This window comes from Podarcis bocagei (genome assembly GCF_964188305.1).
Source record: "Podarcis bocagei genome assembly, chromosome: 2".
Lineage (NCBI taxonomy): Eukaryota > Metazoa > Chordata > Lepidosauria > Squamata > Lacertidae > Podarcis > Podarcis bocagei.
Genome location: NC_138126.1, coordinates 58,748,881 through 58,762,591, shown reverse-complemented (window position 1 = coordinate 58,762,591; position 13,711 = coordinate 58,748,881). Strand labels below are relative to the sequence as shown.

Genomic DNA, 13,711 nt, shown 5'->3' with positions numbered 1-13,711 from the left:
GGGCTGGGAATACCCTCTGTCTCAAACCCCGGAGAGGTGCTGCCAATCATTGTAGACAATACGAAGCTGGATGGGAGAATCCAAATGGATGAACTTGGTATAAGGCAAGTTTCCCATGTTTTATACAGTCACTTGTAAGTGTCAGACTTTCTTCTGACTTGATAGCAGAGGAAAAGTGACAAGAGTTCAAGGGTTCTTACTAGTTTTTTGAATTTTGTAGGATCTTGTCATCGATGTTTGTCTTTTTTGCTTTTCAGTTAAGCAGCTAATTCGTCTGCTGCTGAAGACAGACCCAACAGAGAGGATGACAATTTCTCAGTTTATGAATCACCCCTGGATTAATGTAAGTCCTGCACAAACACACGTGTGTGTGTGTGTGTGTGTGTGTTGGTGTTGTTGTTTTAATTTGGACACGAGGCTGCCTGCTGTGGTGAGAGGGAGTATAACTCCTTTAACCAGGAGTCTGCCCTGTATAAAAGGGATATAATTTCCACTCTGCAGTGTGAGAGAACTCTTGGGGGTGGGGTAAAATTTCCCTGTCAGTGGCAGTCAAGGACACTACACCCCCATCCCAACTGCTCCCGGCTAGCATTTTCTGTTCAGTGCGCCATGCACACGCCCTCCTTCCCTCACTTATAAAAAAAGCCATGTTACCTCATCAGTGTAGGATTTATGGAGGACTATTATTAGACATTCAAGGCACCGTCGTGCTGAACTGCTCTCTATTGATATGAATAGAGAGCCTCCTGCTTTAAGGGCGTTCTTAGTCTTTGGCACAGATCTGGAAACGTTGGGGTTATTGAGTGGGGCGATAGTGGAGGTTTATGTGCAGCACTCTAAGAAAACAACACCAGAAGCTGGTTTTAATGGGTGATGCTAACTAAAAGGCCATGGCAGGCTCTCATGTCATAGAATTCTTTGCCTCCAGCAAGAAACAAGCCGCTGCTAAGGCTACAAATCTGAGCAGTTTCAGGGCAGCTTTTCTGTCTATTGCTATGCGGGACTCACTGGAGTTTTGTGCATTTATTGTTTCTTTATTAGATTTCTATTCCTTTCTGCCATTAAGGTTATATCCCTCTATATATGTGTCTATATAAAAATATAAAACAAATAAAAAGGAAGGTAAAGAACACAAAGAAATTAAATGTCCCTAAATAATCCATGTATTGCCCCCAAGAGCAGCTGGCATGCAGTTGTCGGGGGTGGCTAACATTTTTAGACCTGTGGGTGGGGAGATCTGGATTTTTGAGTAGGTGATGTGGGCACCACCCGCTCTGATCCTTCTCATTCCCCAGAGCAGCCATCTCCACCACAGACGGGCAAAAAGAGAGGAAGCGCACATGCAGGGACACACACTTCACTTTTCTCAGGGTTCTGGGGAAAAGCTTATTAATCTGTGCAGTGAAAAGCATAGAGGTGCAAGAGGATGTGGGGAAGAGCATCACTCTTCCTCCTTCAAATTTGATGTGCTTTTCAGGGGACAAAAAGTAGCCACCCTCGTGACCAACACGCAGTGACTGGGTGTGCCGAAAGAGTTTTGAGGGTGCCAGGGGAAGACCTCAAGGGCACCACTTCCCCCGCAGTGCCACACTGGCAACTGCTGCTCTAAGCGATAGCATGCAACCTCCTAACAGCTGTTGGTCATTTGGCTACTTAGTGGACAGGCAAACCTCCACACTAAAGTAATTCCTCTCATGACCCTGCCCCCAGCCCCAAATTCAAGGCAAGCACCGTGCTGCTGTTCTACGGACTGCTTTTACTTCATGCAGGACTATACTAAAGTCAGAAAAGTTAATTAACCTACACTGCACTTGCCTTCATTCATAGATCCCAAAATTTATTAAATGCAAAGGATTTTGGCCTTACTAAAAGTCATCTGTAACTGGTCTGGAAAATGAAGCGGTAATAAATGTAAATAGCTTGATTGGGTCACACAGATTGGATGCTATACTTGATGCAAATCTAAAGTGAAAAAGAGTGTTTAAAGTAAGTGAGAAGCAACTCTACCATGTGCTGACATCTAAACAAAAATGTGGTTGAAAAGAGAAATGCCTTGAAAGCTCCTGGGATTGTGTGCTACATAGAGACAGTGGTTAAATAGAGATCTAGATGCCATCTCTATGAGAACAAGTAAAGTCCCAGTTGCTGCATCATCTCAGCCTCAGTGACAATGTGTCAAGGTAAATAGTTAAGCAGGTGGACAAGTTAAGTGTACATGCAAAAATGTTCTTCTAAACTAATTGGTTGAAGTAGAAGTTGGAGGAAATTAGCCAGGAGTATAGAAGTAAGTGAAGTTGTGAATGAGCACAATAAGAAGTTGAAATCCTGGTCATCCGAGGTAGCTTCACCTGAAATGCTATTCATCCCATGTTCAGGGCCGCCTAAATAGGCAGAGCTGAAGGGTTTCCATGCATAGATGAAATGGTGCTATCAGGAAGAGGACGTAGATTTGTTAGGGAGCATTCTGGGAAACAAAGCCAGATCCATATACAGTGTTACCTCGGGTTAAGTACTTACCGTATTTTTCGCCCCATAGGGTGCACCGGCCCACAGGGCGCACCTAGGTTTTTTTGGGGGGGGAGAAAAAAAATTATATTCCCCCCCCCAGGCGCGGGGCTGGGGAAGCCCGAGCTTCCCCCGACCCCAGCCCCCAGGCTTCAGGAAGCTCTCTGCAAGCCTAGGGAGCCCGGCAGGAAGTCGCGCCGGTCTCCCCAGGTTTGCGGAGAGCTGCCCGAAGCCCGGAGCTCGCTTCTCAGCGCGCCCCTGGCTTCAGGATGCAGGCAGCTCTCCGGAAGCCTTGGGAGATTGGCGCGACTTCGCGCCGGGCTCCCACGGCTTGCAGAGAGCTTCCTGAAGCCTGGAGAGCGAGAGAGGTTGGTACGCACTGACCCCTCTCGCTCTCCAGGCTTCAACGAAAGCCTGCATTTGCCCCATAGGATGCACACACATTTCCCCTTCATTTTTGGAGGGGAAAAAGTGCGTCCTATAGGGCGAAAAATACGGTAATTCGTTCCGGAGGTCCGTTCTTAACCTGAAACTGTTTTTAACCTGAAGCACCACTTTAGCTAATGGGGCCTCCTGCTGCCGCCCACGCCGCCAGAGCATGATTTCTGTTCTCATCCTGAAGCAAAGTTCTTAACCTGAGGTACTATTTCTGGATTAGTGGAATCTGTAACCTGAAGCGTATGTAACTCAAGGTACCACTTTAAAGGGATGGGCTCCGCTTAAACCAAAATATTATCTGTCTGTTGGTCTTCAATCAATTCAGATTTATTGCTTATAAGCCATCACAATACAGAACACAGGTGCGGCTGTTAAATATAAGACAACAATATTGAAGTGTATTATTCACCACGTTCTGCGTATGGCAATCCTGTGTTACGGCTGCAAAACACAAGGCTGAACACATTGCAAGTGAGGTTAACAGATTCTGGTAAGCTGTTGGGGGAAGTCAGGTTCTCCCTACACACAACCTAATAAAATCAAAAATTCAGCCCTAAATATTGTTCAGCTCAGAGACCTGGTGCTTCCAAAACTCAGATGAGCTAGATTGCCTCCAGAACTTAATATCAAAGAAGTGGCAGAGCATGCCCTTTTGTTAAAGTTTACCTAGAAAAGAACGGCAAAAGCATAAAGGGAACACTCAGCAGCACAGAGCCTGGCAGGGCCTCTTAACATCCCACCAATGCAGTTTTAGTCTCTCTCCTTTCCCTTTTCCCTTGGCAGATTACAAATGCAACAGTAGTTAAGCAGGCACTGCTGTTAGGAGCCATCTTGCAATGGAAAGAACGAATGGAGTTGCAGGGGCGATGAATGTACATGCATACTCTCCATCTGTCATTATTTTCTCAAAGCACTTTATAAACACTAATTTATCTTTGCAGTCCTCCCTGAAACATTTGTTTCTTTTTCTATATTTAAATAACCTAGGAAGAAAGTAGAATACTGATTTGACCAACATTCCATACAGTTGGCAAGGCTCAGGATAAAACACAAAAGGGATTGTCTCATGTTCCTTGCTGATAATTCCCAACCACATTCATTTAGACACATTTGTGTTACCTAACTAATTACCTTTATATATTGCCAGTTCTCTTTGTTGGTACATCTCCGGTATAGGGGCCACTGGATGTAACATTTCCCTCCGGGTCTATGCTTGTGGAAGGATTCTCATGAGGTATCTCCATGAAGAAACATGGAGTCAAAATGGGCCATCTTTGTGGATTTCCTGGAAGGATCCATAAGCAGGATGCCAAGGGTAGAACCTACTGCAGAAGTATGTCCAGTGGTTTACCTGTCAAAGCTAGTCCTTCCCTCAAGGGAACCTGGGAACTGCAAAGGAGCTAGGGATTGCTGAACATACTGATCTCAGCAGCCACACTAAGCTGCAGTTCCCAGTGTTCTGGCTGCAGAGTAGGATCCATGGCAGCAGAATCTGATTTGAAAGCACTTTGTGGCAGTGATACTAATAAACAAAGAGGCAGTACAGATAACTCACAATATAGGTTCCTGGCCATCACGTGTATAAGCAAAATCATGTAAAGCCAGAACACCCCCTAGAAAAGCAGGAAAACACCATTTTTTAAAAATAGTTGCACTTACCAGTGCGGGGCAAATGCAGCCCTTAGTCTTCCTCTTAGTTTTCCTCCTTCTCTCCCTCACTGGATACTTGCTGCAAATGATATGAGGACCGGGATGGGAGGTGGGGATTGACAGGTAGCCAGAAGACGTTCTTGCCTGTGGTTAAGATCCAGAGGAGGGTTGCCTGTGCACATCCACTGGTGGTGATGGTTTCTTTGTCAGAAGCATTGTGATTGGCAGCTGCAGCTGTTTCTTGAGCTCATCAAACATTTCCTTGTAAAGTCTCAGAGTGTCTGTAATCCCGCGGATGATCTTGAGGCTGTGTTCCATGGTGGGGTCAAACTCTCCAATCAGATCTTTTGTGAGCTTTTAAGAGTTTTCCTGCTCTCCCACCCCCTTTTCCCCTCCCCTGCTATTATCTTATTCCCCGCCCCCCCCCCCCGTGCATGCAATTTTTGCATCATTCTTTAAAACAATATTCAGCAATGTGCATAAAGTTGTGAGCGTATATGTTAAATAAGTGTGAGTTGCAAGTTACGTGTAGGAAAAAGAAAATCTCCTTTGCGCCTGAAGTGTGGCAGCCTGCACTCCTTTTCACTATTAGACTGTTTCTATTTCATTTTGACCCCAACGTGTTGTAGAATACCTAAATCTGCCATTCTTTTATACTGGACCTTGTCTTATGGTGCATGGCTTGGCTGGGTTATGCCATCTGGAGCAGCTCTCCTCTGTAAGGACCTTCCTGCTGCACAATTGCTTCCATGCAATTAGCCCATATTGCATAAGTGCAGGGGGCAGCCCCAGGCAGCATGACCAAGTGTCAAGAATGATGGGAGGTGTAGTCCAGCAAGATTGGCTGTCACTGGCAGAAGCTGATATGAAAGCAAGAGGGCCTGGAAGTCATAACCTCCATGCTTCTGTGCTGATCATTTTCACATTATGTAGCAATACATTTATTAAAGCCCTATTACTGTGTTGGAGAGGAGTGCAATTTGAGAAGCACAGGAACGGAGGGAGCATATCACCCTTTACCCTCCCTGCTATTTTCCTGCTCCGGATTTACTCTTCCCTGGCAGCTTTTCACTCTGGGGTTTCAAATGTGTGTTTGCCCCTCAGTCTTATTCCATAGCTGTAATCCTATGGAAATGACACATATTTCAGTCATATTGAAAATGCCACTGTGCTTAGCAATGCAGCTAAGTACATTTTTCTCTCTCCCTCCTGTTGCTTAGGAGACATATTTATACAATTTTCTCAAGACTTGTAATTACTTCATCAGCAAGGACGATGAGTCGTAATGTGTGAGTGTGTTATTGTCAGAATTACTGTTTCTGAATAGCTGCTTCTTTGGTTTCCTTAGCAATCCATGGTGGTGCCACCTACCCCTCTTCATACTGCCCGGGTTCTGCAAGAGGATAAAGATCACTGGGATGAAGTGAAGGTAATGATCACATATATTAGTAGGCTGGGCATTCGCAAATCCAGTCAGAGACAGTTTGATTTTCTTTCTGAACATCTTTTACCAGCTCATTACCAGCATTTTCATAACGATTGCCCAACTATACAGAAATAACTGATTAAGATGTTGTCTATATTCAATCAAGGGCAGGCTCTAGCACACATGTCAATAAACCATGAGCTGCAGGTTTCATGCTACCCATTCCCCCCACATGGGTGCCCAGTCTACCTTCTCGATACAGTGGTGCCTCGCAAGACGAAAATAATCCGTTCCGCGAGTCTCTTCATCTAGCGGTTTTTTCGTCTTGCGAAGCAACCCTATTAGCGGCTTACCGGATTAGTGCTATTAGCAGTTTAGCGGATATTAAAGGCTTAGCGGCTAAAAGGCTATTAGCGGCTTAGAAAAAGGGGGGGAGCGAAAAAAACCGGAACACTCGCAAGACATTTTCGTCTTGCGAAGCAAGCCCATAGGGAAATTCGTCTTGCGAAGCAGCTCAAAAACGGAAAACCCTTTCGTCTAGCGGGTTTTCCGTCTTGCGAGGCATTCGTCTTGCGGGGCACCACTGTACTGGATTTTGCACAGTGATGGGGTGGAAGGTGCACAGAAAGAGTAATTCTCTGTGCAACTTCCATGCAAACCACACTCCTTCCAACATGCCAATAGCTGTTTGCTGGTCTTGGGGAGCACAGTGGTTCTCCAACTTACCAAACAACTCTTTGGCAGGCAAGCAGGAGCGTCATCTCTCCCTGGTGGGGTAGACAGCAGTCTGTCCTTTTCTGATCCATAGGGAGAGCCATTGAGTGTGTGCACCTGCATACCCAGGCCATGTCACTTTTTGCCCTGACCATGTTTATTGGTATTCAGCCTCTGAGTGACTACCCACTTCTGCACGTGACCCTCAGAGGCAAAACACTTTCCAGCCCTACACATAGCAAAACAGTATATTCTAAAACAGTGTTTCCCAACCTTTTCCCGACCATAGCCCCCCTTCTGACATTACTTCCTTCCTGTGGCCCCCCCATGGGCAGAGCCAGGGGGAGGGGGGCCAGAGGAGCAGCTGCTCCCATAAGTAAAAATGAGTACAAATTTGAGATTCTGCCCCTAGTAACAAAAACCTGCCCCGCCCTCTTTTGCCAATTAACTTTGATGGTTCTTTAAAGGATCTTTGGTAGTCAATATATGAGGGAAAAGATATTTTTTATTTCAACAGAATAGGACAAACTCCTGAAACAAAACCAAAACCAAAACCTCAAATGGTAAACTTCCTTAAACCTTCTTACACAGTAATAAACCTCCTTAAACCTTCTTATACAGCAACACAAAACCCTCTACCACCAAGAAATAACCCCAAAGGAACATTTTCTTTTTTTAAAAAAAGTAATATTTATTGAAGTTTCATAAACAATCAAAGGCTTCAAAATTTAAACATAGAATACAAAAGCCAAGAAAAACTACAAAAATAAAAAGAAATACAAAACAAAACACATAAAAAATACACAACAAAAAGCAGTTAACAAAATAGAAGAAAAAATAAAAAACACCAATAAGCAAAACAGAAAAAAGATTAGTATTTTCATATCTTATATGTCATTCACTAGTTTCTTGACCTCCTCACACCTCCCTTTTTGTATTCCAATTCAGATATTTAGTTCAGCAAATCCTTACCCTCTATCATTTAACCTTATCCAGCATCTTAACCTATAGTAAATATATATTTTCCACCATTATCAATCCATATTTACATATTCTTGTTAATCTTTTTACCAACACCACTTGTTTTCAATCCAACATCCCTTTAACATTTGTTAACTTTACAGTATTTCTGTAGATAGTCTTTAAATTCCAAAGGAACATTTTCAAAGCAACAATTCCCCCCTACCAGACCTTCACCCACATACAACACCAGATCAAACTGTGGGCTGCCTCAGCAGTCTTTGGTCCATCCTCATCCTCCTGACCACATTGCCCTGCACTATTTGTACCTGCCTCAACGAGGCAGGGCTAGATATCTCCACGGTCACCACCCATAGCAATGAGGGCTCCTAATCAGGGCAATCAAACCCCAGTTGGGCCACCCTCAAGGACAGGAGTAGTCCTGCAAGGACTCACAGGAAGGTTTGGCTGTGTAAGGCCAAACTTACACCTCCTCTATTTTTGTTGTGCATTTTCCACTACACCCCCAGCAAAAATTCTGGCTATGCCCATGCCCCCCCCCCAATCATTAGAAAGGTAGCTATTTAAATGTTTTGTTTGCAAATAGAACATGTTTTATTCATAATTTTTTTATAATTTATCCAAAATACAATTACACAAAATGATAGGAGCATAATGAAATATTGTTAAAGCAGGAAAACATAGAATCATGGAGCTGGAAGGGACCCCGAGGGTTATCTTTCTACTGTAACCCCCTGCAACATAGGAATCTCAGCTAAAGCATCCATGACAGATGGCCATCCAACCTCTGCTTAGAAACCTCCAAGGAAGGAGAGTCCAGAACCTCCTGAGGGAGATCCATCTTCCATGTATTATAAAAAGCAAACAACACTTATTTGACCCAAGTTATTTGACAGAGAGTGGGAAACCTTCAGATATAGTCCCAAAGGTGCACAGGGAGAATTTTTAAAAGCAAGTGGTCCTCACTGATCCAGTGCAAAAATATCATCATCAGGAGGAGCCCTGGCTACCTGGATAAAACACTATAGCCACACACACGCTTACCTGGGAGTAAGACCCACTGAACTCAGTGTGCCTTTCTTCTGAGTAGACACTTAGTTATTTACTAGATGCAAGTCAGCAGCACCAGACGCCCCTACTTGGCTAGGCACCCCACGCCTTGCAGAACTGGGCCAACGCTGCCAACTGGCCCTGTGCCCCTCAGCAACATCCAAAGACCCTGATCCACTAGGTGCTGGGGTGGATTGCACCCTGCATCTTGCAGAGTCAGGCCAAGGCTGCCACCAGGCCCAGAACTGGCGGTAGCAACAAAGCAGCTCCCACTCATCCAGCCCTATCCATTGCCATCCCACCACCACGCTTACCTGACCTGAGGGGTTCTGGACTGCAGGCTCTACTGGTCAAAACAGGAGCCTCAGCAATTTCCCCCTCCTGCCGGAAACAAACTTAGACTGCTCCAAGAAAATGCACATGGCAAAAAGGAGTACTAGGCCCTGGTGGGCCACCCCCTTACCTGCTTGCAATTGGCCAATCAGGATTTTTAAAAATGATTTTTTCCCTTCACTTCTCACTTCCTTCTATGGCCCCCTAGCCTCATGCTGTGGCCCCCCATTTATGCATTTTTCACCTGTGACCCCCTTGTAATATCCTTCCCCCCCAGAGGGCCATATGGCCCCCAGTTGGGAAACACTGTTCTGAAGTATTAAAATATTGTTAGCGTTAAAATATAGTGCTTTCAGTAAGGATTCCTGTAGTGTTGTGTTACTTATTTCACCTTGGTCCTTCTAATCTCTTTGTCAGAAATGTTCAGTATAATTCTGCATATGTGTTCCTTGTCATTTAGCTGCACAGTCCACTTGGGTAGAATATGAGCTCTCTTAGGGAAAGGGCACAACTCTTAGTCTTGGCTGGGGGAGGTCAATGGAAATATGTGACCAGAGGGTTCTGTTTTCACCTGAACATGGTAGGAAAGTGGCCTCTACTTCTTAAGACCTAACTATTGCCTCATGTGGGTTTTAGGAGGAGATGACTAGTGCTTTAGCGACCATGAGGGTGGACTACGACCAGGTAAAGATTAAAGATTTGAAAACATCCAACAACCGTCTCCTCAACAAAAGGCGCAAGAAACAAAAGCAAGGAGGCACCTCTTCAGCATCTCCAGGATGTAACAACCAATAAAGAGAAGAGCAGAAGATAAATATCAAAAAGAACTATTAATTCAAATGGGTTCAGCTCAGCTTTCACACCAAGAACAAAGGGTGTACATCACTGAAGCTTTAAGTGAGTTGACCTACAGAGAAACTGCACTGTGGCATCCAAAATGCAATGTTCTGGAACTTTTTATGCGAGCACTGTGGGTTTTTCTAAGGGATTTTGTTGTTGTTGTTGTTTTTTGCATTGTTTTGTTTTCCCCCTAGAGTTCCAGAAAACCCTAGAATTCCAGTGGGAACTTAAGATGTGTAGTCTAACGACCAGAGGCAGTGCATGTTCCATACTTATTCACAATGAGCACAGTCCAGCCAAGATTAAGGATGTCTAAGTCCCCTTGATTTCAGCCAAAAATATATTTAAGCCTGTGCTCAATTTTTTCCAGTTGGATTCAATAGGACATAAACCTGTTTAAATTTGGCTGGATTTATGTCTAGCATTTCTAAGAGAAACGAATTTGTGCCATCTCCTGTGGCATAAGCCTCATGGACAGAAAGTTCAAGAGTCTGGTAAGGAAGCACACAGAAAGGAATTAGGCATGTAAACTTTTCATGTATGTTTTCCTTCTTGATCTTGACACTTTTGCTGTATTTTATTTTACTTCTAGGGTTCATGCTGTCAACTCGCACAATGCCCACCTGAGCAAGAAGCATTGCTCTTGACTTTAAGAGAAAAATGTTTACATCTTAATAATTTGTTTCCACTTTCACTGAAACATGGGGGTTTCATAGGTGTTGGTAAACATCCATTTCTGTTTTGCTAGAGGCATGTACACTGGGAAGCTGCAACTGACCATGGCTTCCTTCGGGGACTGTACATCTGTATGACTCAGCTGTTCCCCTTTCTTATTTTGTGTGTATGCTACAACTGTTCTGGGTACATAATTCTCTCAATCAGTGTTTAATAAGACTGATTTTTTAAAAAAATTAAGAATCAAATATTAGACTGCAGCAGTCATTATTGAAACTTCTGCAGTGTTGAAATCCAAAGTGAACACACTTGCATGAATAACATACAAGATTTCAGTTCAAAGAGGATCCTGTGCAGCCCAGAGCGAAGCCTTCCAGTTCCATTGTTACAGGTGGGGCTTGAACTTAATGTAGAGTGCTGGTTTCTAACTTCTACCATTCTACGCACTGAATTAATAGCAATCACATGTTAGACCTTGCGAGCATCCTGTAAGCAGTGTAAAAGTTAACAAAGTTGGTGAGAATGCTCCAAAATTCAAATAACTACTCATAATCACTGCATCAAGATGCACATTATCACAAATTTTCAACATATATTTGAGGTTTACTTGACTGATGAAATTTATGATCAACCACTTTCTTTTTCAGTATGTTTTGGGTTAGAGTGGACATGGTGAAATGTAAAAAAAAAAAAAAAGACACTCAAGTTATTTGAATAAACACTTATTACAAGATGGTAGCAAAATCCATCTGGAACAGCAGTTGTGCCAAACACTCCTCAGTGTCTCAAACCAAGGAAGATTTTTCATCTTCTCATACAATATCTCATGATAGACTGGTCATATGACATGCTGGTCACGTGCCATCTATCCTTATTTAACCATTCCATCATTCATCAGCTATTTCCAAAAACAGGGTACAGATGCCTACAAATGCAGGCCCATCTATCTCCACTTCCAGCTTGAGCTCTCAGATGTGCTATGTGGTTTGGAGAGGGTAAGAAATATCAAGGATTTTCCCGTGTTGCTGTTAACTTTTCCAAACCTTCGCGCAGGGGAGGGAGATCCCTGATCTGCCTCAAGGCCTCTGCTTCTGTCAATGGGCTCAAGGAAGAGGTTGAGTTTTCTTCTGCTTTTAGTGCAATTTGGGAAAGGTAAAAACAGTGGCAGGTGACTCCTACTGTTCCTTTTGCAAACTGCAGCACAAATGAGATAAAACCCATCATCTCCCCTAAGTCCTCTCCACATGCTAGAAGACTTCAGAGGAGGGGATTTGTGGCTACTGAGGCAAGCCAAGCCAATATTTGTAGATCTCCGCGTAATAATTTCATTCCAGAATTACAAGGATTACTGGCTTTGTGAATCTGCAGTGCATAACCTCTCAATTCCTCACTCAGTGCCTCTCTTTGATGTACAGGTAGACATTAAACTGTTATTAAGACACACTGGATAAACCTATGAACTCTTGACTCTTTGCGAAATATTAACATTTTGCATATGTTAATAAATGGTGCTTTACCATTTTTTTAAGTGGACCCTGCTTCCTCACTGTGATTAATCTATATTTGTATTGGGGCCCTGCACCAGCTTCAGCTATAGGAAGTAAATGTTCACCTCTGCCACACCATAAAAGAAGCTGCATTTAAGAACAGAAATGTAATTTGAATTCTGAAGGAATTGTTTCTGCCCAGTAGGACTTCTATATAGATAAGAATGCTATTTCCATCTACTAATTAACTAAACTTTAGAAGCAGCACGTTAGTAGTAGTAACTGAACAAGAATGAGCCCAAACCAAAAGGCATAAAAGAATGACTTTCTAACTGGTTTGTATGTCAGACAGACTCCATAAATGTGAAGGTACAAATTTCCCAAGATTTGTGGAAGGGCAATAGCTTAGTGGTAGAAGATGTATTTTGCATGCAGAATGTTCAAGGAACAAATCCATATCTCCAGGTAAGATATGAAAACCCCAGGAGAGTCACTGCCAGTATAAACACTATTAAGCTACACAGAAAAAAAGATCTGAAAACAAGAAGAACCTGGTGGGTCAGGCCAAAAGCTCATCTAGTTCAACATCCTTATTCTCACAGTGGCCAAACAGATGCCCTTGGGAAGCCTGAAAGGACCCAAATACAACAGTCTCCCTGCTTGTGCTTCCAAGCATTTGGTATTCAGAATCACTTATGCTTCTTATTTGGTATTCAGAGGTTCCCAATGGGATTGGGGGTTTATTGGATCAATCCTGATTACTGGTGGAATTTTTCAGTCCTCTGGGACATAGTCGCCAATGGATAAATCCTACCACAAAGTAAAAAGGCTTTTACCCTTGAGGAGCACAAATGCTGGACATGCTAGGGAAGGAGGGAGAACAACTCCTGTTCAGTTTTTACCGCAGTGCCCAACGTGTCCGTCTCAAAGCATCCAGATGCAGCAAAACAATTACAGCATTGTTTTTGGCTTTGATTCAGTTTTCCTGAAGCCTGGGGTGTGAGGACAGATTGGAAAGGGAAATGTCTAATTTACCTATATTTCTGTTTTCCTATCACTGCCAGGCTCTCTCTTCGCACATATCCATAAGGGTCAGAGAGAGAATGTAAAACCAGGGTAGTAAGGGAACTTGTTTATTTATCTCATTGGTATGCCATCCCAGTTCCAAGGAGCTCAGGGCAATCCATGTGTGGTTAGCCCATTTTATCCTCCCCAAATCCTGCAGGTAGGTAATGCCATGGTCAGCCAGTGATGTTGATGACTGAGCAGGGATTTGAAACCAGGTCCCTAAAGCCTAATGTAACACTGCACTACATTACACCACAGTAGCTCTGGCCATACAAAGCCTGTCACTCACTCCTCCTTCTCTTGCTTTCTCCTGTTCCCTACTTTTGAGCTGTGTTTTCCCCCCATGCAAAGACACATGTTTGTGCCACTCTGCCGCCCAAATTCCACATTTATTCTGAGATTTTGTTGGTTGTTGCCATTCAGGCAATTCTGCAAATAAATGAATATACTTTTCTACTGAAAATCTTTGGAATTCACTGGTTGAGCAATATATGCCATAATTTGCATGATGTCATTGCAATAGTCTGCCTATGCCTTATGCAAC

General features: G+C 43.5%; 2 protein-coding genes across 4 annotated transcripts in view; one reads left to right on the top strand and one right to left on the bottom strand.

Moving 5' to 3' along the window:
* Positions 1-12,145, top strand: part of MAPKAPK3 (MAPK activated protein kinase 3) — a 79,447-nt gene extending 67,302 nt beyond the window's left edge. Inside the window, exons 9-11 of the mRNA XM_081177959.1 lie at positions 258-343; positions 5,942-6,022; positions 9,734-12,145. Of these exons, the coding sequence (XP_081034085.1) occupies positions 258-343; positions 5,942-6,022; positions 9,734-9,892 (326 nt within the window). The 3' untranslated portion in view covers positions 9,893-12,145. The remainder of the gene's footprint in view (positions 1-257; positions 344-5,941; positions 6,023-9,733) is intronic.
* The window catches only part of LOC308577826 (uncharacterized protein), a gene marked incomplete at its 5' end in the record, with an annotated part of 115,196 nt that overhangs the window by 39,825 nt on the left and 61,660 nt on the right, over positions 1-13,711 (bottom strand). The window contains one exon of one of the 3 annotated variants that reach the window (XR_014003719.1): positions 4,603-4,995. Coding sequence is in view for 2 of the 3 variants with exons in the window: in XM_081178215.1 (XP_081034341.1) it covers positions 4,603-4,672 (70 nt within the window). Of the gene's footprint in view, positions 1-4,602; positions 4,996-5,901; positions 5,987-13,711 lie in introns of those variants that run through there. The other 2 variants (XM_081178215.1, XM_081178216.1) reach the window with 2 other exon arrangements.